General features: G+C 37.3%; 3 protein-coding genes across 3 annotated transcripts; 1 reads left to right on the top strand and 2 right to left on the bottom strand.

Annotated features, from left to right (window-relative positions):
* Positions 1 to 606: 606 nt before the first annotated feature.
* On the top strand, positions 607 to 18,548 carry LOC116307164 (uncharacterized). The gene is made up of 3 exons (XM_089037965.1): positions 607 to 665; positions 12,504 to 13,271; positions 18,062 to 18,548. Exons 2-3 carry the CDS (start codon positions 12,517 to 12,519, stop codon positions 18,210 to 18,212), a joined length of 906 nt encoding a protein of 301 aa, XP_088894091.1. The 5' UTR covers positions 607 to 665; positions 12,504 to 12,516; the 3' UTR covers positions 18,213 to 18,548.
* Positions 14,393 to 15,473, bottom strand: LOC148906591 (uncharacterized). The gene is made up of 3 exons (XM_089037966.1): positions 15,223 to 15,473; positions 14,886 to 15,146; positions 14,393 to 14,788 (listed from the first exon to the last, which is right to left on the bottom strand). The coding sequence occupies exons 1-3, from the start codon at positions 15,471 to 15,473 to the stop codon at positions 14,596 to 14,598; spliced, it is 705 nt and encodes a 234-aa protein (XP_088894092.1). The 3' UTR covers positions 14,393 to 14,595.
* A 5,026-nt stretch (positions 18,549 to 23,574) lies between the features above and the next one.
* LOC116307163 (tubulin-specific chaperone A) lies at positions 23,575 to 26,759 on the bottom strand. Its single transcript, XM_031717314.2, has 4 exons — positions 26,587 to 26,759; positions 25,776 to 25,881; positions 24,553 to 24,639; positions 23,575 to 23,870 (listed from the first exon to the last, which is right to left on the bottom strand). Exons 1-4 carry the CDS (start codon positions 26,646 to 26,648, stop codon positions 23,787 to 23,789), a joined length of 339 nt encoding a protein of 112 aa, XP_031573174.1. The 5' UTR covers positions 26,649 to 26,759; the 3' UTR covers positions 23,575 to 23,786.
* Positions 26,760 to 27,831: the final 1,072 nt, after the last annotated feature.

Genomic DNA, 27,831 nt, shown 5'->3' on the forward strand with positions numbered 1-27,831 from the left:
ATACAGATATTTCATTCATATATAATTTTGTACATAGACATTTTTATAACATATATTTTTAGAGTTTTGTATTTATGTATATATACATGTTCCAGTTAATATCTATATAAGGAGAACAGTTTTTATCGGGAATTCAGTTTCCCCCTACTGTTGTCCTCCATCTGTAATATTGTTAGTATGTACATTTTTCATTTCTGTTTGTTATATATTTTTTCATATTTTATATATATATTTGTATGTTCATTATTTTTGGGAAAGTCATCGAAATAAAATTAAAAGAAATAAAAATCATGACGTCACTGCTTGTTTATGTGGGGGAGAGAATCGCCAAATCCAATAGAAAATTCAACAAAACTTGCTCCTAGCGTAAAAGTTTAATCTAAAATGGCCTGGTTTTCAGATATAATAGGGTTAATATGTACTAAAAAATATTCTGAGCGTTTGCTGGCTATTCTACTTCTCTTTTCGTGGCTTGATACGAGTTCTAGAACAAGTTTTCGGGGAATTTTGCGTTGATTTGACCCCCTCTGACCATCATGATCCTTTGCGTTTAAACAATAGATTGTTGAAGATTGTTTTGATGTGACGTCATAGTGAATTGGGGCAATAAAAGGGCAGAGGTTTGTTTTTTTTCTACATAACGTGTGATCTTGGCTCCAAGTCTGGTAAGTTTTTTTTTTTTTTTTTTTTTGCAATACGACAAACTTTATAACAATTCTCATTATACCGAAAATGAAGTGGCTATTCCGTATTGTAACCGTCTTTGTAACGCCTATTCGTACGGACATTCAAAGATATTGATATTCTGATGAAATCGACAAAGCTATTGAATTAATTCTAGATCTTTCTTTGTTAAGAAGTACATAGCCATTTCAAAAAGCTTCAAATTAAAGAGTTTGATTCCACCTTTTAGATTTTGTTGGGTACAGAATGCTGCAACAGAAAACGCGACCTGACTTAGAAAAATATTGTTTCTTGGTCGCCAACATATAATATCGAAACGTGCGCAAAAGAAATCGACCTCTTCATATTTTCTGAATAGAATCGCTTAATCCGTATGAACGAATATAGGAAAGTCATAATGCAAGAATTAACGGCGTTTCTTCAATACGAATAATTCACACAAGCTATCGTGCTGTAATTAGTATAGATAATAGGACTACATGGTGTCCAATTTGGAAATAATTGATAAAAAAATTCCAAATTGACAAAATTGGAAGAGGCCGATAGGCCGCCGAGCCCAATTTGGCAGTCGGAGGAATTTTTTGCAGATGAAAGATATCATCCTAAACTATTGCTGGATTTCACTCAGCTGATGAAAGTTTTTGAATCATTATCTGCTCCAAATGGTGGTCAAACACATAATATTATAATTTTTCGAAGTTTTTCTTTCTTTCATACCCCCACATTTACAAGTGTATGTTAATTATCTAACAAAATATTATCTTTGATGCTTTCGCGTTTAGACATGATAAATTTTATGTAACATTACGGATAAAACGCGTAGAATTAAAAGAAAAAACATAACGTTTCCGCTCATACCTAGTCATGACCATCATGTTCTGGTTGACAGCAGACTCAGACAAACATTGCATTCTGTTTAACCACGACGAGGATTATACGAACCGATTTTATTATTTTGACTTAAAGTTAGAATAATAACCCATTTTAACTAAGACCTACTGCGATCGGCTATGAAAGTTATCTGTTGAAAGTAAACTATAAGTTTGTTTGTCCGAATTTAGCCTTTTGTCTTTGTTTTTATGACGTCACGGTTGCGCTGCGCTTATACGGTTCAACGAACACACCGCAACTTTTGCATATAATTACCAGGGTTGTTTTGACATCGAAACTTAGTAAATATTTCTACCAGTTCTTCATCATTATCATACGCTTTTGATCATTTTTAATGTTGAAAGGCGCTATAGAAAGCTAATAATAATAATAATAATAATAATAATAATACTAATAATAATAATATTTTCTTGGGAAATTTGGAAACACCACGCAGCTCGAACGAGAAATACAAAAAATAGCTGGCCGTGAATACCTCAGTCGATTATCTGTGATATGGTGATCGCCCTTATCAATACCGCGAAAGATCAAAGCTACAAACCTGTTTGCAATCCCAGTTCTTTTATATCGCATGTGGACAACTGACTGGAACATTTAACATCAACAAGAACTCGACAGAAAAACACCGAAAATTATGAACAAAAACCACTGCAAACATAACCACGAGTCCAATGCTATACTCTACCTCCCCTTTCACAAAGGAGGAAAAGGTCTACAACAGATTGAAATGTTGTACAAAGTAACAAAGATAAAAACAGCTCACTACACAACAACCAGCACCGACCCACATGACAAACTGACAACTAAGGTATGTCGTAGAAAGAAGTTAAAGGAAGAAGGAGGAGATCTAAGATGCAGGTTATGCCACGCCCAAAAAGAAACGATACCACACTTGCTATGCGAATGTTCTGCTATCGGACAATCCCTATACAAGGCAAGACACGATCGGATGCTATGCCCTATTTACATTCAAATCATATCGTCCTATGGGTTCACTAAAGATGAAGATCTGCAGACACCATGGGACAGGCAACCAATACCGATACACTGGGACATTCTAATACATCTGAAGGTTGCACCAAAGAACGGAGCTAACAAGCCGGACATAGTAATAAAGGACAAAGAGAAGAGGATCTGGTTGATCATTGAAGGAACCATGTTTGTAATATAGGCATTATTGAAAAACAAAAACAATTAAAACAACAGAAATATATCGAATTAAGATCAGGTCTAAAGAGCCTATATCCCGATTATAAAGTAATCCAAGTAAACATTGTCCTAGATTTTCTAGCGGGTCATAAGAAAAACTTGTACATGATATGTAAAGTGTAGGTATAGATGATGGATAAAACTTGATAAGACAATGCCAAAAATGGGTGATGTCGTAAAACTGCGAAATAGTTAACGCATTCTATACCATTGAATAGACATTTGTTAATGGCATACTAAGTTCCGCCTTATTCTTGTAAAGTATTACGCATACTGAAAATTTAAATATACGAAGATAATAATACAACTTCCACAAGATTTTCTTCAACAATACTCGATCCATGGTCAATAAACTGGTTGAAATTAACTCACTATTTAATGGTTACCGTCTATCACCCTGATTTCTTAAGGAAGAGTCATTGTTTTGAGGACCTGTTTCAATCCTTGGACAGCGCCCTTTCAAGATTTCCTTATGCTGGCATCATCATCTTAGGTGACTTTAACCAAGTTAACCACGGATCCTTCGTAATCTCATCATTCGGTTTTAAACAGGTAATGAACAAACCTACGCGTGGCAGGAATATTCTTGATGAAGCCTACTCTTCAATTTCCAACATTGTTCCTCCAGTTGGCCCGTCTGGTCACTCCTACGTTCTTTTACAGTCCTCGATGCAGTATGCCTCCTATCCCCCATCTGTATATACTACTAAAAGAACTTATGAACCCTGCTAAGAGAAGTGCATTCATCAATGATTTGTCTACAATAAACTGGACTCCTCTTTACCACACGGTTTCTGCAACTGATCAGCTTGCCCTCTTCTCAGAGACCCTGTCATCAGTCATCGAAACGTATCTCCCACTACGAACAATCAAGACCCATACACCCTAAAGACAAACCATGGCTCACCGAGGATATTAAAGATTTGATCTACAAAAGACAAAGTGCCTGGTCATCTAGCCATACCATCAAGTACACATTTTACCGAAATAGAGTTGGGAAACTGTGCAAATCAGCCCGTCAAAAAACACTACGAAAACAACATCCTTAACACCCAAACACAAGACCCAAAAGATGATAGAAGAACGTCAAGGCTGTTGCCGGTCTTTCGAAATCAGATCCGCTGCCAAGTATCTCTCACGTAGGCGAGTCCAAAAGAGGTCTTGAACTTGCCGAGCTGATGAGAACGTCACAAACAGTCTACCACCTCTCCAATTTGACCAAATTCTCATCGACTAGGTCCCGGACGAATTCATCATTTCAAGTCATCAAGTTGAAATCAAGTTGGAAAAGCTAAGCTTTTATAAAGCTACTGGTCCTGGCGACATCCCGCTAACTGGGTATTAAAGATCTGTGCTCCAGTCCTTGCTAGACCAATATGTTCGATATCCAACGCTAGCATCACACAAGGTTCTCTTCCAACGCTATGGAAATGTGCGGATATCCTACCTGTGCCAAAAGTACCTATCCCTAAATCCAGCGTGACTTGCGAATGGTGGATTCCACTCGTAGTTTTCTTTCAACAGCATGTCTCGCATCTTCTTACCATCGAGGGCTTCTTTCAGATCGTTGCTTGCTCCAACGAAGTTAGCCCCACAGTCAGATCGAATCTGGCGGACTGAGCTGGACTGCGTACTGCCAGGAAACGCCTGATTGCGTGTTGGAAGGATTCTGTTGACAGTGATACTGCTGTTTGAGATGTTTGGCACGTTATGCCAGGTAGTTTAACAAAACGCCATAGCATTTCACTTCTTTTCTACCTTCTTTTATACTGAATAGTACGAAATAGTCGACGCCACAGTACGCGAAGGTTGCTGGCTCTAGACGATCTGAGGGTAGATAGGACATCTTCTATTGCTGTAGAGGACCCCGTAATTTCTTACAAGTGATGCATTTTGCAATGATTTTTGTTGTGACCGTCGAGCCTCCAATCACCCAGAAACCATGTTAATGAACTGAATTGAGAGTCATTCCTCTGCCTTGGTGCTTGGTGGTCAGATGATAATAACGTACGATTATCTGTGTGATGTGAACCTTAAGGGGCAGTATTACCGGGTGCTTCAGTTCCTTGTGGAAGTTTGCTTCCGGAGGCGACCACTAACCCGTAAGATGCCTTCATCATCCAAGTCGCAGTCTAGTCTATAAAGGCTGCTGCATTTCTTTACGGCTGTGTTGCGATGCTTTACTCCATCTCTGCTCGTAAATTCAAACTTGACATCAAGAGCGCTCAACGTTCGTAGTTCTTCTTTGAAGTGTTCCTGTTGAGCACTTCTTAGGTATCTCTGCTTGCCGCAACTCTTCCAGAGACAATGGACTCTGTTTTGGGTGGTTCCCTGGCAGACCTTTCTTTCAACAATGTCTTAAAACGCAGGCAGTGCGCTATAACTTTCTTTGCAGCAAACCAGTCAGAAACGATCGAAGACGGTTGCGTTGACATGGGCTGGGATGTACTCTGAAGTTTCAATCGACAAGGTGAATACTCTTTTAACCTCAGGATCTTCTTGCTTGTGCTCTGGGATATTCTGTTGATGGACGTCATAACGACCTGGTTTCCAGAGGAACTGGAGACCTCTGAACCATGACCTGCTTTTCACTAGTTCTCTGCTCATCGATTCACGTTACACTGCATTTCATGCAGGGTTTTCTTCAGTGCTTACATACTGCCATTGCTTCGGTTCCGACAGCTCATGTATTTCTTGAACTCTGTTGGCTACATATATCTGGTACCTTCTTGCGCTGTTGTTAATGTAGCTCAAGACAACTTGACTGTCGGTCCAAAATATCTCTAATATGTCCTGGTACTCTAGCCCTCGACAGCCAGTGGCTAATCTTCGCTGAAACCACCGCTGCAGTGAGTTCGAGACGAGGGATGGATGGTGAGTCAAAAACCGAGCAAACGACGGTAGACAAAATACCCCTTCTGGTAAGCGTGCGATCTTGAAGGACAATCTTGAATTGGAAGCAATCCGACTCAATGCATCACATGACACCGAGAGTCCTCTCGAATGGTAGAGGGTCCTTGCTGTAGTCGAGTTCTTGTAAGCTTTTGGCTCGATCATCCACTGGTATCGCTTGGATAACTTCTTTGCTGTTGCTGCTATCTTGTGAAATCGAAGACCAGGCTTTGCACATATAGCCTGACTTTTCTTGATGACTTCTGCAGTCTTTTCTGGAGACGCGACAGACTTCAAACCTTCATCAACATAGAAGTCCATCCAAATGAATTCAGCAGCATCTGATCCGAATTCTTCTTTTCCGTCAGCAGCAGCCTGCTTGAAACGAAAGTTTGCACACTCTGGCGAGGACGCGGCTCCAAACAGGTGTACTTTCATGTGGTTCTCTACAGGATCGCTGTCCCGATTTCCATCTGTCCACCAGAAGAACCTAAGCAGATCTCTATCCGTCTCATCAACATAAAATGATGAAACATCCCCTCTACATCGCAGGTTAAGGCTATAGGCTCTTGTAGATTATTCGTTAAATCAGGTCCCTGAAGCAGATTCTTGTTCAGAGATGATGATAATAATAATAATAATAATAATAATAATAATAATAAACTTTATTTCAACTGATAAGACCAATCAGCTATCTAAAAAGATTAACTGGTATTAACTGGTGATCAGCATAATAAATATATAATAATAAAATCTAAAGTCTAAACTACAATACAATATCTAAAAAGTCTATATAAAAAATAAATAAATAAATGAAAATATAAATATATCTAAGACACACATATATATAAAACTAGACTAAATAATAAAATACTACACTTATCTTAAACTACATGAATGGCTAGACTCATCATGTTCAAGAAAATATTTAAAAACACTAGACTTGAACTTAGATAATGATTGTATCTCACGAATGTCCCTTGGTAAAAGATTCCAGTCCCTAGCAGCAGCACATTTAAAAGTCGTTTGACCCATTTTGGACTTAGTCGCAATGATATCTAATAAAACAGTTGATAGATAGATAATTTGTAACACCGTATGGTATGTAAAAATGAAACTGACGTTTCGGACGTTAGTCCTTCATCGGAGTAAACTTTACTCCGATGAAGGACTAACGTCCGAAGCGTCAGTTTCATTTTTACATACCATACGGTGTTACAAATTATCTATCTATCAACTGTTTTACTGAAAACACCGACGCAGTTTACACTAGTTTTCACTAGTTTTCCACCTTATTGATATCTAATAATGTGGAATCTCTAAAGTTCCTATTATGAAAGGATGACCTCTTAAAGAGATAGCCCTCTAACTGCTGTGGGCAATTTATATTATGTACAATCTTAAATGCAAGCTGGAGTCTTAAAAATCTACGTCTACTCTCTAGAGACAATAGAGAAAGCCTACTCCGCATCTCTTGAGAACATGTCTTACGGTTTGCAAATAAAATGATACGCATTGCTTGATTTTGTAACCTTTCTAAGTGCTGAGAATTGTTCTTTCCACAATCTCCCCATATAATGCAACCGTAATCTACAATAGGTAATATTGTTTGCTTATAGATAGCTAAAAGCACTTTTTGGCTCAAAAAATGTGCAATTCTATTTAACATCTTCAGCTTAGGATATATTCTAGATGCTAAGTATGAAATATGCTTATTCCAACTGAGGCAGTTATCTATATAGACACCTAGGTACTTAAAGTGTTCACATTGTTCCAATAGCTTTCCATCCAAGATAATTTGTAGTTCCAGAGCATTTTTCACTGCATGTCTTGACCCAATCAGCATTGCTTTAGACTTCTTATGATGACTGATGAGACCATTGGTGTTGAGCCAAGCACTAACTTCTTCAAGATTATCATTGATACGCAGTTCAGCAATTTTAGCATCTTTAGAGCTAGCGTGGATCTCTGTGTCATTGGCGTATAATACAACATTACAGCTATTACAGACGTCAGAGACGTCATCTATGTGAATATTGAACAAAGTTGGACCTAATACGGCACTCCATGGGTAATTGTCAATCGCTCAGAGTCAATTCTACCACAAGAAACAAACTGAGTTCTTTCAGACAGATAGCTTTCAAACCATTCATATTCCTTGTCAGTGACACCATGTCGAGTAAGCTTTTGTAACAAGATCTGATGATCAATGATGTCGAAGGCTTTCCTCAAGTCCAAGAATGCACATACTACTTTCTCTGTTTTGTCCATAGCCATTTTCCATGAATCTACAGCTTGAATTAGTGCAACCGTTGTTGATGAATGCTTCCTAAAAGCGAATTGGTGTTGTTTTATAAGACCAAATTCTTGTGCATAGTTAAAAAGGGCCTTGTTTGCAAGAGATTCTTGTATCTTGGAAACACACGGAAGCACTGATATGGGTCTGTAGTTGTCTCGTTCAAATTTTGATACTCCCTTGAAAACAAGACTTACTTTGGCAATCTTCCATGCAGAGGGGAATCGCCCGCATCTATATGACTGATTGAATACCTTGGTTAAAGGCGCAGAAATGTGGGATGCGGCGATCTTCAGGTACTTTGACGGGATGTTGTCTACACCAGTAGCCTTGGTAGGATCTATTGTCTTGAGGGCCATGTACACATCTGACTCCAGTAAAGGTTGGAATCTGAAGAACTGAGATGGTAATTGAGATGTTTGTTTTAGTTTTGGAGATGGCCGATTTGCTAACAGTGAAGATGCAATTGTAGTAAAGTACTCATTAAGTGAATTAACCACGCTTGACTTATCGTTCACTTGATTACCATCTACTAGTAGTTTTTCAATTTCTGTGCCCTTTTCTTTCGATGGAAGAATTTGACGTAATGTATGCCAATATGCTTTGGGTCTTGCTCGATTGATCCCTTGATCCCTTGATCCCTTGTATACTGCGCTGCAGTCGAAGACGACACGAATTTTGTCTGGCTTTTTTGGTTAAATAGACGCCGTCGTGCGCCACGTTATTGATACGGCCTTCGACTTGCTTCGCATCTTGTGATATCCTTTTCAGCAAATTCCTTGATTGTCTTCTCCATGAAGTCAATGTAAACTTTGCAAAATCTAGCGTCTCTCTTATGTCTGGCCTTAAGCTGGGCCAGGCGCATTCGTTAAAATCCCTTTCAAACATCTCCCTCATCTGGGCAAGGCTTATAGCTACTATTGCGCGAGATTCAGTTGCGAAGGCTACAGCTTGATGGGCATCATTATGCTCATTGCGTACGGTAGGAGGGTCTGATGAGACTTTTTCTGCAATTCGACCAGCATGTCGTAGACGATGATTCTTTGGGAGGTTCCTAGCTGTTTGGGATCTTGCAAGTTCTGGTGTATGACTTCTCTTGGCTTGATAGTTCTAGGGCAGTACTGATCAACAATCCAACTTCGCCTGCACTACTGATCCATACTGGGAGTGTCGGACTTTGGTCTTGGCCTGTCTGCTGACCTTCTAGCTTGCAGACGCTTGTACACTTCTTATCTACTTCTTATGACTTGTCGTCCGTCTTATTTCGTGTTCACTATCCGCATGCAAACATGTAGGGTCACAAGGGCGGATCCAGGGTTTTTTGAAGATGGGGGGGGGGGGGGGTCTCAGGGGTAAATTTTGTGGGCAAAGGAATCGATATCCCAGTCGCATTTTTACCACAGGAAGCCCATTTGACCTCAGGAATGACAGGGGGGTCGCGACCCCCCCGACCCTCCCCCTGGATCCGCCCTTGGGTCACCCTACATGTTGGCACAGGCCTTTGACATGTAGCCATGTCGCAGACACCGAAGACAGAGTCCCTTTCTGATTATGAACTTTTTCCTCTCTTTGATGCTCTTACTGGTGAACTCACGACATCCATTAAGCTGGTGACCTTTTTCATCAAATCCATCACAAGAACGCCTCTGTATATAGGTTAAACAAACAAGCGATTGATTGAGGGGCAACTGTACTAGAAGATTTTAAGCCAAACCATGTCAAATTAAGTCTTCGGGCTATTGTATTTCACTATCCTACGATAGGATACCTTTCAACTTAAAATACGCGGAAGCAAACAATAAAACTTTACTGTAATAATCCAGTAATAAGGATCGAATGATTTTTGCTTGATATTCCGATAGAACGCATTATACTTTTGGGAAATTTCTAATGGCGTCTGTGACGATATTTCGTTAATGCTGTTGATAGCTCACTTTCAAATAATGGAATTTGAAAAGATTCGATCCATTTGATATTCCAAAATATTGGGTTGCATTGAATTATTCGCCTCCGCAGCCTACCCCACGTATTCTCTTTTCGGATTCCTGTGTTAAATTTTATGGCAGAGAAGAACTAGGACCCCACAGGAAGTCCATGGAGCAAAAAAGAGCCAAGGAAATGCCTGCACAGGAGGTTGGGGTTGATTAAAGTTTGCTGTGAGCCGTTAGTTTTAAACTAACTAGCAGCAACGACTTGAACTGGAGAGTTGGTTTACGCTTAGTTTGAGCATCATCCACTAAATCGCTCAATTAACTTACGGCCTCCGTGTAATAGGCTTATTAGAAACAATAACTCCGCCCACAACACCGAAACAGCGACTCGCACTCATTAGACCGATGCCGCCAATTACGCAAATCTAGGTAATAAGTTATCGTGGCAGTATAAATATGGCCAATCTGACTTTATTCATCACTTGACTCTGAAGATGACTTCTGCTCAGGTTGTCGAAACGTCAGTCCCATCAAACAGTCCTCCTCAGGATTACATCCACCCGGATGATCATAATACGAATATTGTTACTTCGATAAACATACATTCACCTGGGTTCAGACCATTCTATAACTAATGTGCTCCTCAATCCAAACTCCTACTAATTACTACTGAGTTTTTTTTTCGTATTTTGAGCTCGAGGCAAAGCTAGATAAATAAAATAAATGAATGAATGAATGATGAATTGGCCGCGTAGCATTTACAATCGATTTAAAGGATGCAGAATTCATATTTCATGGGTTCTCTTGGCAGAATCATGGAAATATGCTAATCAAAATCACGAGGAGCTTAATACGACTCAGGATTTTGGTACGTACTCTGCTGTTTTGGGACAACTTGTTGCCCAAGTTAACAGCGCCAGTACCGGTCAGCGGTACTTATAGTTAGTCATGTGACCGACCTCGGTCGGTCATTTTGTTCTCTTCGAGTTTCGATGTTCATCTTGGTTGTTTACCAAGTTTAAGGAGCTATTAAAACCTTTGCCTGTGTCTTGGCTTTTTCTTATTATTCACAACTGGCCCAGTATGAAATGTAAGCTGAAACTCTTACTGTAGTCTAACAGCGAACTTTAATCGACCCAATATCTTGAAATATCAAAATATCCAACAAACGGTTTTGTGTAATGAATAATACTTTTGATTTTAGCTTTCTGATGACGTCATGTGAATACTATCTACGGCCTTTATTAGAAATACTGCGCTGCAAGATGTCCTGGTTTGGAATCGACTAAGGCTGAATAAGTTAATAATAATACTATTATAAAACTAACAATTATAAAAACTATAAACTATGATCAATAAACAATAATAACTATAATCAATAAACTATTCACATTTATTCACATTTAGTTACTGTCACAAGAAAGGACAACAACACTTCCGCAACATACATAGGACTCACAGAAAATGACTTCAAAACAAGATACAGAAACCACACCGCCTCATTCCGCCACGAACAACATAAAAACTCGACTGAACTCAGCAAACACATCTGGACTCTCAAGAACAATAATATCGGCTACTCCATTTTATGGCGCGTCCTATCTTCAAGCTCCGCCTACAACAGCTCCAGCAAAAGATGTAACCTTTGCCTTAAAGAAAAGTTTCTAATAATCTATCGACCGGAACTCTCATCATTAAATAAGCGAAACGAACTTGTATCTTCATGCCGCCACAGAAACAAAGCGTTACTACGCAACAGCTAAACTATAATTAATTATGTATACTTTTTCTATATAAATGATAGTAACGAATATTCTTATCATTAAATCCCCTGAAGAGTGAAGCAATTCACGAAACAGGCTTGTCGGGAAAAATGTTGTCTTGACTTTTTCTTCTCAAACAAATATATATATATATATATACCTTTCTGCAATCAAGTGTGTATAATTATATATACATACATACATACATATATATATATATATACACTCGATTGCAGAAACGTTGTAGCATACATTTATACATTTATACAAATATCTAATGAGATGCATAATGCAAAATAACCATTTTCAACTATTAAAACCAACTGATTTATAATCTGTACGATCTAAAAGAGAACAAAAAATATTTTGACAGTCATTGAATGAAACAAACAATAAATAAAGCGATTTTTCCGTTTTGCATATCATTAAATATACTGAATAAATTAAATATATGTATAAATGTATGACTACAACGTTTCTGCAATCGAGTGTATATATATATATATATATGTATGTATATATTTCTTATTTTTAATCCTTTTAAAATATTATAACTTTTTCCTAATGATCCTTTTAAATTATCCATTTTTATATAATATATGTTTGTAAAGCGCCGTTGAACCTTGGGGAATTGGAGCTCAATAAACATTATTATTATCATTATTATTATTATTATTACTATTATTATTATTATTATTATTATTATTATTATTATTATTATTATTATTATCATGACCCTCATGTGAGACAAACGAATAAGTGTCATTTATTACAATGCCAAGATAAATCCTATTTTTCATTTTAACACCATTATTGCTTACGTACATTTATCTTTAGGGCAACTTCAGTTATGGCCGAAAAAAGTAAGACAGGTTTCTTCAGAAACTATAATAGAAAGGAAAAGGAAAGAAAAATTCATTTGGAAGAAAAGGCGAGAAAATTAGAAGCGAAACTGAAAGACCATGATGAAAATTGCCAACCGAAAATCCATGATCTGGAAGAAGAAATACAAAGACTTAAAGAAGAAATAACAAGACTTGAGGAAGAAATAGAAAAACTTGATAAAGAAGCCAATACCCTGCGAGAAAAAATCAAAACGTTGGAGATGAAAAACGGAGACTTAGAAGAGAGCAACACATTCCTTGAAAAGGAAGCCAATGAAGTCAAAGGGGAAGTCGGAAAGTTGAAGAAAAAGTTTGAGCTTTCTGAAGATGAGTTGGTTATTCGGCAACTCTGTTCAAGCGTTCAGGAAAACCTCTTGAGGATTGTGCTGCAAGAAAATTTCAACGAAATTCAGAACAAAAGGACTCGGTATATGGAAGAATACATTTCATCGCAAATTAAAGACAAAGGTGAACGAAAAAGAGCAAGGTTAAGATGGAAAGATTTAAAAAAGGAGGTTGACTGGAACGAATTTTTGATAAAACAGCTAAAACCGGTTAAAACAAGTGGGAACGAAACTGCTCATCCACCTTTGACAGAAGAGGTCATAAATGCCGCGAAAAACAAATTGGAAAAAAGGAAGAAGTTAGGACCGGAAATGGTCAAGGCAGTAGATCAACTAAAAGAGATATGGGAAAAAACAAACCAAAAGCTAACGCAAGGGTAAGCATTTCTTAAAACCCAAAGTAAAACATCATATGCATGTTTTTTATAGGTTGACGTATTAATGTTTATAAACATTGTTATAAAAATATTTTAAATGTGCCAACCATCTTAACAATAGGTTTTGTCACTTATTAATCAACATTATCCAACAGTTGTCTAGTTGGCAATTTAAAAGGCAATCAGCCAAAAGAAATTTCGTTACCGTACGCTCTCGTGGTTCCTACTCCCCTTAGTTACCTTTGGCGATGTCACACTGACAAACGGAACAAATTAATTTAGCTCCAATATTGCAGATTTTTGAAATTCTGTTCGCGGAAAATTGTTTTAGTAGTTTGTTTCGGTTTTAGCGATTCCATATATAAATACCAGAAGAAGTACTCAGGTCTTTAATTCCTTGTAGTATATTGTTGAAAAAAGGCAGAAATGTACTTACTTGTGATACAAGAGTTACACGAGGAAAACTAATATTGCCGAGTGTCATATCGTGGAAGGACTGGGTCGAAACCGGACCGTGAAAAAGATGTCACATCGGCCACTTGCATTTTTCACGGTTACTAAAAATAGATATCGCAAAGCTTCATGGGATCCAAATGCGGACAAACATTGCAAATCAAAGCTTCGATCATGAAAGAGAAGAAGCTCACTCGAAAACCCGTAGTTCTTCGTTCCATGAATTGAAAACAGCCAGACTACAAAACATTTCTGCAGAATGTTAGTATGTGTTCTTGTCTTGTCCGCATTTCAACCCCATGATGCACAATTGTGACGTCATCCGTGAAAAACGCTCTTCCCAATATTTTTTATTCCTTGGGTCAAAATCGAGCTGCATTAGAGATTTCCGATTTAGCGGATTATAGGCGGAATAGGCATATACTAACGGAATAGGTACATCGTGTAGCTGATGCGTTGTGAATTCAGTCAAACCGTTAAATAGGTGCCGTAAACTAAATCAAACTAACTTCTGAATCGTCTTTGTATTTATATAGGGTATTTTTTCCCCCGATTTCTCGTCAACGAGCATCCCTATCCTCTTTATCCTGAAGGACCTCTCAATCTCTGGGCCCCGAGCTTCACTGCATGTTAATCGTAGCAACCAAGAAATGAGTCTGACTTTCCACTTAATGACAAGAAAACTATTTTAATAATTTGTAGTCAGCTACAAGACAATAATACTGAATATTCCATTCTTCATCAGACAGATACGAAACGTAATTGCTACAATTAAGACAAATAAATATTCTAGTCTTCATCAGACAGATATCATGTTAGCATGTCATATATACGTACAAAACGTAACTGCCACAAAAGACAAATAAATATTCTAGTCTTCGTCAGAAGACACCAAACCATGAATAGTCCTCCAGCTTGCCAAAGCTTTCTTATGCTCTCGAGCAGCAGTTTGAGTTGACTCGAGAACACCAGGGATTGCATCCAGCAAGCGGTCAAGTCTATCCTCTCTCGTCACTTTTTGTCTTTTGCTAGACTTGTTCTCCGGCTTCACTGAAGTTCTTTTCCTAAGATAAAAACAACACATGAAAACCACGTTTTACAAGCCATATCTAAGAATTTGAGCACAAATTATTACAAAATATTAAATTATTATCAAATTACCTATCTTCCTCTTTCTCAAGTTCCCTTCTATTGTTGATCTTCTTGAGAATTTCTGTCGAGTCGTCATGCTGTAGGTTTTTGTCATCCACGTCAACCACATACTTCGTTTCCCTAGTATTAATAGCCTTACAAATTTCTGCAATTTCTTGTTTAGCACTTTTCTCGCTGCTAGATTGAGAAGACTCGTATTCATCATCAATTATTTTTGATGTTGATGGTGTTTCCCGCTGCGTTTTGTCTGTTGACGTGGTATCGTCATTCCTATAAGAATAATTTTATATTATTATCCTCTTAACTTACGGAAAGCACTTTGCACCTGTTTAATAATTGATTGTACCTTGTAAGTAGAGCGTTGTTGAGCAGTTTAGAAGCTCGTTTTCTTAGGCGCTCTTGTAAAGCCTTGCAAGCGGACTTATCCTCGACCAAATACTGGTCTCCTGCTTCTCCCATCACTTCTGCGTGTCGTCTCATGTAGCTCAACACGCTTTTCCACTCTCTCCCACATGTATTTACAGCCTGAAGAATGAGAATATCCTCCAGTTCTGTATAATTTCTTCTTGCTTTTCTTTGTTTTTTCACGTTTTCCATCGTGTTCAATGTTCTTGTACGAATGATGAAAAGAGTGCCTTGCTAGCAAACGTGCCCACGTGCGCTAAGCGTGAATGTTATCAACCTTCTTGTGTTTCCTAATTGTGTTTGTGTTTTGTTTCCTAATTATGTTAATAATAATGCATACATTCTAAGTGCACGCACGCTTTGACAAGTTGTAGCAAATTATTTGCATATCTTCGCCTTTGTAAAAGTTTATAGGTATTTATTAAGTTCAAAACAAGTAATGGATGTTCCTCCTTTCCCAACCTTTGTTGTGATGACGCTGTTGTCTGTGGTTACAGTTGTAAAACTTGTGCTCCAAAGATCACCACGCCTAGTTCCTCTATTTCCTACCCATGTTATAGGGAATCTGCTCATAGCACTTCTTATGCTGGTCTCTATAGTACCAACAGGGAGATTTAACCTCTTAGCCCGACTTCTTGGCAATCAGCTTCTTCACCGCCAAAACAATGGCATCGATATTTATCGTTCAGTACGGAGCTACCCACGCGTTTTTTGGTACATGACCGGGGAAACACCTGAATCCTTTGATGCTATTATACGAAGAATAGCCGTAGACGTTACTCTTCCAAGACATACACCTCGAGTACCAGCAACTAATAGACGAAGAGCTTGCAAACTTGACGTCACAAACAGAGTCCTCATGGTTGTTATGTGGCTAAGGCAATACCCGAAACTGTACGTCCTCGCATTCATCTTTAGAATAAGCAAAAGTACCGTTGCTGAAGAAATCTATCATATCGTTCCAATTCTGTTTGTCCGCTATCAAAATTTTATCACATGGCACTCTCTAAGGGTTTGGAGTAATTTTCTGGACACTCTGCCACATTTTTCAAACGCTGTAGGTATGATAGACGCCACGACACACAGAATTCAAAGACCATCTGGCCCAAGACAAGCAGAGTTTTATAGAGGCGACAAGAAATACCACTTTATAAGTACGCAAATAGTAATCGATGCAGACGGATTGATAGTACTACTTGTAGCTGGGTAAGTTTGTAGACTTGTCTAGGTTTAAGATAGTAATGAATGAATGGATGGATGGATGGATGGATGGGTGGGTGGGTGGGTGGGTGGGTGGGTGGATGGATGGATGGATGGATGGATGGATGGATGGATGGATGAGTGAATGAATGAATGATTATGATGGTCATAACGATATGATTTACCCTGACACATTTGTTTACTACTGAAAGATAAATGCATACATTTTTCAGTTTTCCGGGGCGTATGAAAGATGCAGAAACATTCAGACGACTTCCTGCTATAGGACACAGGAGAATAAGAAATCTTCCACAACGAGCAAGGCTGCTTGCTGATGGGGGATATGCTAACCGCCCTCCTCTCATTACACCAAGACGTATTGCCCACAACAGAAGACAGCGAGATGCTAACAGGGCCCTGAGATCACTTCGTATCCGAGTGGAGCACACTATTGGTTCTCTTAAAGTATATTCGGCTTCCTCAGATATCTTTCGTCACATGAGACCGTTCCAACCCATCGTAGTAGCAACCTGTGGATTTCATGCAAATCGAAGGAGACTAATTCTTAGAGGACTGTAGGAAAGAGAATATCAACTCGTTTCTTTACAGACTGATTTCCCCCTAACGATACAATTTGTGGAATATTCGAGAAACTTTGATAACGTTTCGTCAACCTCTTTCTTTCCAAAGACTTTGCTTACAAGTGTAACTTGGATTTTTCATTGTAGATTTGAGAACACTGAAGTATGAAGGCCGATTTACACGGTACAACGTTTGCTTACGAGTGTCGCATGCAATCTGCTTACGCCATCCTTACAACATGGCTACCACTGTCGTATGCGATTGTTGTAGGGTTTTAAATCATGTCTTAAAATCCTCAGTGGTAGCCGTGTTGTAAGGATGGCGTAAGCAGATTGCATGCGACACTCGTAAGCAAACGTTGTACCGTGTAAATCGGCCTTAACAATTTTAGTTGATATAATACATGTTCGTCAGCAAAAATTATTTGTTTATTTGTTTGTTGAGTATAGACTGATTGTGTACTCATATCAACAAACCATATTTTAGTTCAAAAAGGTCATATAAAACAGTACCAGTTCAGAATATTAAGTAAAAGAATAGTGCTCGTTAAGCAATAGAAAACAAAACATTTACTGAGTTAACCTATATTCTGGGTAGCATGAGTATCAGGCTCTCCGGGAGAGGGGAAAGAGAGAGCCGGCTTCCTTCCCTTCTCTCCCCCTCCCCCTCGGAAGACCTGATACTCAGGCTATATTCCGGGTGGATTAATGAGCGTGGAATATACTGTCGCTAATCCGCTAAATCGGAAATCTCTATTGTAATAATATTGCTCAATGGTTGGGTATTCTAACTACATATATTGATAATATTCATTTTATTCGGCCTGGTCAACAGTTGTCTGGTCTCCCCAGTCCTACCGCTCGATATGAATCCTGGCAATCGTGTCTGTTCATGAGCCGTTAAAATTATTGGTCCTGTTGAAATATTTTCCATAAGTTACCAGTCAATTATTGTATTATCATATAAGTATAACGTCTGCTTTTTCTTATTACTTACAGAACAAGCTTCCAAGATAAAGCCGGTCTTAGCACTTCAAGTCTGTCCCTGCCCGGAACTAGCCATGGCAATGCCCTGTCGGGACACTCCTCCTTTCACAAAAAAATTAGAGGAAAATCTCTCTCACAACCCAACATTTTTTGGAGGGACTAAGCCGCATAGTTACCAGACTACTGCATAAAAAAAGGCCGCATAAAAAGACTGGAAAGCTCAAAAAAACAGCCCCATATTTTCATAACAGTAGTAGTGTAGGGATGGCACGACCCCTTTTTGGGGTGGGCTAGTGGTGAGCTAGCGGTGGGCTAGTGGTGGGCACATTAATTATTCATCAAATATTAGCATAAAGCGACGGGTAGGTATTGTTTCGGGTTACCATGGAGACCAATTGACGTCATAAGATTATTGTTGACCGGAATGAACAAGTCTTTGTTTCAGGAATAATGGGCCAGTGATGGCACATCCATTGTTTATTAAATCGTTACCATAAAATGACGAGCAGACTATTGTATATTAAATCGTTACCATAAAATGACGAGCAGACTATTGTATATTAAATCGTTACCATAAAATGACGAGCAGACTATTGTATATTAAATCGTTACCATAAAATGACGAACAGACTATTGTTTATTAAATCGTTACCATAAAACGACGAACAGACTATTGTTTATTAAATCGTTACCATAAAATGACGAGCAGACTATTGTTTATTAAATCGTTACCATAAAATGACGAGCAGACTATTGTTTATTAAATCGTTGCCATAAAATGACGAGCAGACTATTGTTTATTAAATCGTTACCATAAAATGACGAGCAGACTATTGTTTATTAAATCGTTACCATAAAATGACGAGCAGACTATTGTTTATTAAATCGTTACCATAAAATGACGAGCAGACTATTGTTTATTAAATCGTTACCATAAAATGACGAGCAGACTATTGTTTATTAAATCGTTACCATAAAATGACGAGCAGACTATTGTTTATTAAATCGTTACCATAAAATGACGAGCAGACTATTGTTTATTAAATCGTTACCATAAAATGACGAGCAGACTATTGTTTATTAAATCGTTACCATAAAATGACGGGGAGAGTATTGTTAGGCAAGTTTGGGCAAGTCTTTTGTTTACCAATCCAATTTATAGAGCGCGGGGATTTTGAATTTTTAACTCCAAAACTCAACCAACCAAGAAAACAAGCAAGACCTAGAAATTTACTTTTCAGAAATGCAATGGCTACGTTATTCCAGTTAGGCTCTCGAGGATATCACGCTACCGTCAATGAATTCAAGACTAATGAAAATACATGTTTTTTTGAAACAATATTATGTGTTGAGCAAATTCATGATAACATCTTTCCATAATTCTTTTAAAAGCAAACACCAAAGTTCAGCAATCAACCAAGCGTAAATCTTCCAAACTCATCAAACTCAAGGAATACTTCGAGTATTTGCTGACTTTTGTATCCAACACAATGCACTTAATGACTCATAAACGATAAACAATAAGACCTACTAAGTTCTTCCTAATTATGCAAAAATCAGCTGAAAATAGTTAGTTCTGTTATCTTGTTCTTTATTATATAAACAGCAATCGTTCTATTTCATACTGGACCATAGTACAATGATTCTGAGTTCCCTTGGCATTCGAGCTTATTAATGCTGTCATATCTCTTTCCTTCAATCATTTTTTGTCACGTGATAAATAAGACACGGCATCAAAACAATTTTATGAATGCACAAATCTACAGAAAGCCCATATCCGATTTAGTTATTGAAAAACACAGGAACCCCATGGCCAATTCGTATTTCCACAGGCAGCCCATCCGATTTAGTTATTGAAAACACAGGAAGCCCATGGCCAAGACCATTTGAAATACCAACATTAATAAATGATTTTATAATAATTTTATATTTGCTTATTTTTTCTATGATTGAGAGTCGATGAGAGGTCGATGAGAGGTCGATGAGAGGTCGATGAGAGGTCGATGAGAGGTCGATATAAGATTACCTCCTCTCCTTCTGCTATCAGGCTATCAATAGCTTAGCTATCAGACTATCGATAGCTTAGCTATCAGACTATCGATAGCTTAGCTATCAGGCTATCAATAGCTTAGCTATCAGGCTATCAATAGCTTAGCTATCAGGCTATCGATAGCTTAGCTATCAGGCCATCAATAGCTTAGCTTCTTGGCTATCAATAGGTAATAATCCGTCCTCTTCTCCTCCTCTCCTCTTCCTCTTCTCCTCCTCTCCTCTTCCTCTCTTCCTCCTCTCCTCCTCCTCTCCTCCTTCCGTTCAGTTCATCAATCATTAATTAGAAAAGTTCCCAAGAACAAATAAAAAGATGGAAAATATTGGAAAGATAGTTATGACCGTAAAAATAGAGACAAAAAGCTATACAAATATTGCACTACTTGAAGTTTAAGCTTATACGTTCAGATAGTCGAGTTCGCAACTATGAATGAAGACAGTGCCGCCGGTTGACCGTCGTTTTGTATAGTAAAGTTTTCATTGTCATTCTTTGTTTTCAATACTATAATATTAGCTAGTAGGTTTATGCTAAAACAATTACACAACTCGTTCTCGTTTTGTATAACACAAGTCAAACAGTCGATTCGACGCTAAGCGCCTCATCAACTATCTATTGACTCATAGAAAGCAAGAAGAGTAGTCTAATTGTTAAATAGCCCATTTGATTTTGGCCTCATGAGTTATTGACTCGTACACCATTCGAGCAGCAGGTCTACATGATACATCAAACTATCTAGCTCTAAACTGGCATACCACGTACAGTTGTAAAATTAATCATTTAAAGACAAGCAGAGAAAATCAGGATTTGGTTCAACTAGTCACTTACCCTAACCAGCCGCGACAGCAATACGAAAGCAATACGAAATAATCCTTATTAAAAGCAGTGTAGAGTACAAGAGGCGCTTAATATTCCTCGATAAATCTAGACTAGTTTGGCTTCATTAACGTAGGTAATTTATCGTATTTTTTGCGAAAATTGCGACCGGCAGTGTTGGCGAAAATATTCTAAGTGACATGAACCAAGTGCTCCGTATTCTATGCCGAGTGAATACAGACGATCTTTTTTCGAATCAGTCCAGACTACAGGAAGTGCTTAATATACCATAATAAAGTTAGACTAGTTTGATTCCATTAGCTGTAGCCAGTTCTCGTTTTTTTGGTGAAAGTTTAGACTGCCGGGCATTTAGTCAATCTTAGACCGCGACCGGCTGCCGGGCATTTAGACACTGCGTAATAAATTAGGGAAAGAAAACAATTTCCTTTTTCTTTTGTGGTCAAAATATCCAGGATCTTGAAATAAATAGATCCTAAGCCAAGAAGCAACATTTTATACACAGTCCGCCCAATCTATGGAGTGTTTGATAAGGAAAACAAATAGGAAGTTAATTTAGGGACTTGTAGACCTAATACTTTTTTACTGGGTTGCCTGTGGTACAAGCTACGAATGCAGCAAGTTTTGTTTTCTCGACTTCATGATCTCAAAACGACGACTTCTTGTCGAAAAAAAATCCAAGTATTTTTAAACTTCATTCTTGAAAAATGCATTTTTCTTGCAAGAAATATATTTTTAATAGATACCTTAAGTAGATTTTTCCTATTCATTCGTCAGAAAGAGGAAAAATATGGTATGTTTTGAGGTCATGTAGCCGGCAAAACAAGACTAAACACTTCGTAGGTCTTCATATCGTAACGAAAAAAATACCATATTTTTTCTCTTCTTGGCAAGTTGAGAGCAAAAATCCACTTTAGATATCTACTAAGAATATATTTCTTAAAAGAAAAGCGGATTTTTATCGTTATTTAGTGTGCTAACTTACCTTTCATAGGGTGGCCCATTCTCGCATAGCTAAAATCCTGTAGAATGCCGACACTAGAGAAAAACGTTTGCGCATGCGTGCATTTCAGCATGTTTTCTAAGAATTTTGAAGAGTAATTGAGAAAATCAATGTTTGTTTTCTCCAAGTATACAAAAAAGTTCAAGAGTATAGAGTGCAAACAATTAATCCGTGAAACACTAATTACTAAATAGTACAAAATAGTGCTAATTAAACAATAGAAAACAATGGAATTTGCATGAAATTGTGCTATTTAGTATTACTAAAATTGTTTGCACTCTGCTTTTGTCAGACCAAGATACTGTACTAACAAACACAATATGAAAGAATTAGCCTTAAGTTTCAAGCATGGACACTAAGTTTTGGCATTTTATGAAGTCCAATTTATCAGGCATGTTTGAAAGTCAAATTTACTTATGTATTGACTAATTCGCATACGGATTCAGAGCATGCGCAGACGTTTTTCACTCGTGTCTAGAATGCAAGCCACAATGGCCGATTTCATCACGTGACCTCTTAGTGCAAGTCGCATATTATTGAGTTAACAGATCAAAAACAGTTTTCCGCGTTTGATACTCCGATCAAAACACGCGGGATGTTGAGAGAACATGAGTGCAGCGTAGGTTTCCAGCTTCTCGAGTGTTCTCTCGACATCCCAAGTGTTTTGATGAGAGTATCAAACACGGAAAACTGTTTTTTGATCTGTTTTATAAAATAACAAACACGCCAAAAAGGGGGGGAAATATCGTATTATTCTGATATATTTGTAAAGGATGACGCGAGCGTGTTTTGATACCCTCATCAAACATGGTTTTCGACCAATCTTAGCGCGCCTTAATTCTATCCTAATTATTTTATAATGAAACATCTTATTGTCATATCTTCATCATAACTCCCATACTTTCCCTTATAAGCCATACACAGGAACCTTGTTTGGGAGTTATTTCAGTAATATAATCAATAATGGAGGAGAGATCGAGAATTTCAGAAATTTAAAACCTCCCCCCAAATAGCGGTAGTAACAAAGATTTGGTAGTAAATTAGCACCAACAACATACCCGCACATTAGGCACTCCAATGCACGCTCCAAGATCGTCGTCTTTTGTTTCGTTTTGGCTCCTTTTGGGGTTTCTGTTTCTGTTTTTTTTTTTTTTTTTGTTTTTTTTTTTGTTGTTGTTTTTACACACAGCAAATATAACAATGTTAAAAAAAAATAGTCATTACTTCAACCATCACTCCCCATATGGGGATCTTCCGTAAGGTTCCCTCCACACACACTACCACTACATTCTGTATTTACGATATACAACACTCACATGTCGATTTTTACTGAGGGAGGAAAACCAGAGAAACTGGAGAAAAACCCTTGTAACAAGAGAAGGAACAAAACATCAGTAATGATCCAGTCTGAGCCGGGGGTTGGAACCCAGACCACAGTGACGAGAGGTAAACCACTGCGCCACCATGTTACCCAAGCTGTTTCATCCTCCCCTCTCTCCACCTCAACGAAAAACTGCATTTCCCTTAACAATAACAAAATGATCTTGAACAGAGTTGTGAGCCACCTATCATGGCACTCAAATCCTATGATTGACCATGTCGGACCACCTCACACACCAACCCAAATAAAAGTACCATAACTTTCCTGATCTTAAGTGATTTAATAAATAAGGAAAACTATGACATAAACAAAACTATTACGTATTACATATAGATGTTATTCTTTGAGTTAAAATATTTTTGGCTTTCCTTAACAAACATGTTATTTGTAGTGCAATGGTGTCTTATTTCACACAATATTTTTGTTCTACACACTCCCTTATAAAGTTAATTCAATGCATAGTGCAAGCAGTTTAGTTTTCAAGCACAGTTTCTCCAAGAATTGCTTTAGCTTGCTTGAGTTCTTCTGACCCATCCAGATCTTTTTCTGATTCACTCTAAAATACCAACAAAAATGAATTAAATATAATAACAGAAGCATATTTCCACCCTATTAGAAATAATCTAAAGTTAATAAATCAAATTCAGTTTTTCCCATGCTATGGTTAGCAATACAGCAATATTGCAAGAGGTGATGAATTAAAGCACGAAGGTAATGTTAAGATTGAGAAACAGAAGCCACAGCCCACAGCAGTTCTTGGCCAATTAAAATGTGCATGCTATCTACACTAAAGTATTTAAACAAACTAAAACTACAAATAGACTAGTGTGTTTGATTTGTTCAGCTATTAGTGGTCTATTTTCAATGCTTTCAAACTTGTCAGTAGTAAAATACCAGTCAGCGATTTTTTTTTTCTTTAATTGCTAGTGAAATTTCCTTTTTAATAGCCAAATTGATCTATAGCGTTTGGGTAATGACATTTTCTATCCAAACATACAATGCATATATTTTTTGTTTCTGTTTTAAAGCATACAGTAGCTGCAAAACCATATGTTATCAGTTAATTAAGAAGAAGAGCCATGGGCCAAATAGTTCATTCAGCTGTGCCTAGTGACCAATTTGGCTTATACATGCACCCACAGATATATTTACTGTACTAGTACTTTTATCTGCACTGTAAATATAAAAATACAAACTTTTGCACATAGATTCATGCAGTAGGAAGGGCTAACACTTACAACTAAATTCTTTAAATCTTCATATGCTGTTTTGATTCTTCTTTTACAGTCTGGAATCATGATTTTTGATTCTTCAAGGACCTCAATCTGTGAAAACAAAACAAAACCAACAACAAATATATTATATTTTAAGAATAATAAAGATATATTAATTTGACAAAATATTAATATGCAAAAACATTTTACAATAACATACAAATTTCTCGCACGCTGATTGGCTATTTTTTATCATCAGTGAGAGGACAGACAATTAAGCTAACTCGGCTATGCCACACTACTTTGACAATGTAATGACACAATTTTTATCAATAAGAGGACAGAAACATAGAAAAACTGATGTCAATTTGTTAAATGGACAAAAGTCCTGTATTCAAACAAGACACAATAAATTTATAATTAATAAAACCATTAACACACACATCAAGAAACAATTTTCACTTTATATTATACTAGAAAAAGATTATTTCTTCAATGTTACAGTGCAGACATACTAGATCAAACCAAATTACAAAATAAGTTAGCAATGCAATCATGTATGTACTCTAACTTATGAAAACAAAGCATTAACTAAAGCCAAGATCTGATTATATCTGACAAATATCTTACTGTAGCTGTTATCAACAACTCATGTGAATGACTGTTGTTAATATGATAGCATTACTTATGTGAATGTAAAAATATACTGTCAAGCTATATAACCCTAAATTTACATATCTTAAACTTTTAATTATAAAAATGATACTAAGTCAAATTTTTTTTAGTTGGTTTTAGCCATTCCAAAGGCTGTACGAAAAACTGGGTTGAGTTGGCATTATTGCAGTGCATTTTGGAGATGTTTTTAAAATAAACAGTCCTTGTTTTCACAAGGGAAACACTATAATAGCTAGTGGCTAACAAACCTGTGACCCTCGATACATGATCGAATTGGAATTTAGTAGTTGATTTTTGAGGAGGGAAGAAAACTGGAGAACCAGGAGAAAAACCCTTAAAGCACAGTAGAGAACCAACAAACAACCGCTACTCACATATGACACCAAGCCCGGCTGTACATTGATGAGAGGTTATCACTCTCACCGCTATGCCACCCCCTCTTTCCCTTCTCTTTAGAGGACTAAATAAATGCAAACTTGAAAACATATTTTCCTAAAATGGCCCCAAAATGCATTGCAATTCCAACTTAACAGATTTTCCTTCAACCTACAACAGCTAATAAAGAATTGTACCTGTTTATTGACATCATGACTATCTTTGCCCTCTGCCTTCATCTTCTCCACTTTCTGTCCTTGATCCACAACTTCTTTTTCATACATTGTTTTCTCTTTCGACAAGCTACAGGAGATATTCATTAATAAATATTAAACATAATATTCTTTCTTTTATTTATCATTCCCTCCTTATACCTGTTTTTAAATAACAACATAAAGTGGCTGGGGGTTAATTAGAAAACTTATGGTTAATTTAACCCTGAGGCTCAATACTCGATACTAATTCTAGTATCTATGTTTATATATATATATAAATCAATACCCCAAATTAATATATCCCTTTTAAAATTATCTTGGAAGCAAAGCGAACAGAAAAAAAATGGAAAAAACATGGCATAAATTCCATTGTTAGAAAGTAATTCTATCCTATATTCCATTGAGTCTCACATTCGAAATATTTTCGAAAGGGGACTATTAAACTTTATTTCGAATAAGAATAGGTATAGATAGATGGTTATGAGCCAAACTACACACCACCTCACCCCATGAAAGTACAGTGTATATATCATTGCCAAAAATAAACATGAACTCACTAACACAAAGTGACGAGACAAGCTGCATTCAATGGTAGTGCATTTAGCAGATTTGCGCCCAGCGATTAAAATTTTCATCTGTAATCATTGCTAATATAAAGTTGTTAATCTTAAACACTAAATCTATGGAATCCTAAAATTTGTACAACATTCAGCATATCTAGGATTTATTAAGCGTCTGATAGCTCAAATTTGATTAAGAATTGGAAAATTTGAAAGCCAAATTCTCGCATTACCGTTTAAGCACACCAGTTTTGATCTTCAGTTGACGAAGCCTTGGATCTGCAACAGCTGCCATAGTGAAGAGCAATAACGAACGATGTTAGGATGATTTTGCACAGAAATAGTAGTAAGAGTTTCTGCAGATCTCGTCGATTTCCGATCGCCGCCAAAAATATCAAAATGACATCATAGAGCATACCCTAATGGTATACACCGCTGTACATTTTATGCCGCTGGCTCTTAAGAGCGACTGTCCAGAAATATCGAGCAAAATCGAAAATTTGTGGCCACGATCAAAAAAATAAAAGTCCTTCATTTTTGGTCTGTAGACACTGTTTGATGAGTTTATGAACGTACTGGGGTCGGTTTTTCGATCTACGTAAAAAATCCGGATTTTTTTGAAAAAAACGATTTCACCCCGTGTCGGTCTAAAAATTGCTCAAGAAACGGCTGCGTATTACGCTTTCAAAAACATTCTCGCTCCAAGTGAAAACCCAAGTTACAATCAAATTTGCAACTGAATTCAAGAAAAGGGGTGTTGAACAATTGTTCCAGGTGATTTTAGACGTTTTAAACTAAACTTTAGATAGAAAAAATTGCATTCTTCCAGCACAGTTATTCACAGTCTCGATTTTACCTCACATTTATAAAAGCGATTTTTTGCATGTGGCCATTCTCCAATTTTTACAAAACTCAAGCTGTACAATGTTCAAATGATAGAATAACACGAACTACAAAAATTAGTTTGGGTTTTTTCACAGGCCTTATGAAAACGTTATGCGAAGTTGGAAAAATTTGCCATGTAAATATGCAAATTAGCAGTTTGTTTACATCTCCACACCACAGATCACGGCCGCGAAAAAAGTCATCTAAAATAGTTTTAACAGCTTATTAATCCACACATTAGCCTATCTAAGGACTATCTAAGCATGATTGGCCTCTGTTATTATTTTTAACGATTATTTGTTGAAGTTAAGCCTACACTTTCGGTGTTAAAGACACTCAGCTTGCTTGCCTCGGTGGCATTCCATCGGTGCGTAGTAAACTTAGTAATCATAAATGACTGTTAACATGCTCTATAAACGTTACTATTCCTCACTAGTGGTATCCAGCTTATCACATAGTATTTTCACATACTGAGTATGCTTGAAAGTTTGCATTACTTTGTAAATAAGCAGGGATCAAACCTGTCAAAGCGGATTATGTGAGCTGATGGCGTGACAAACGACAGTTTGCGCGGAGCCGGACGTGACGTCGTT

The sequence above is a fragment of the Actinia tenebrosa genome, unplaced genomic scaffold (genome assembly GCF_029948245.1).
Source record: "Actinia tenebrosa isolate PJP-AT-01 unplaced genomic scaffold, QUT_ActTen_1.0 PGA_scaffold5__44_contigs__length_20552954, whole genome shotgun sequence".
In the NCBI taxonomy this organism is placed as follows: domain Eukaryota; kingdom Metazoa; phylum Cnidaria; class Anthozoa; order Actiniaria; family Actiniidae; genus Actinia; species Actinia tenebrosa.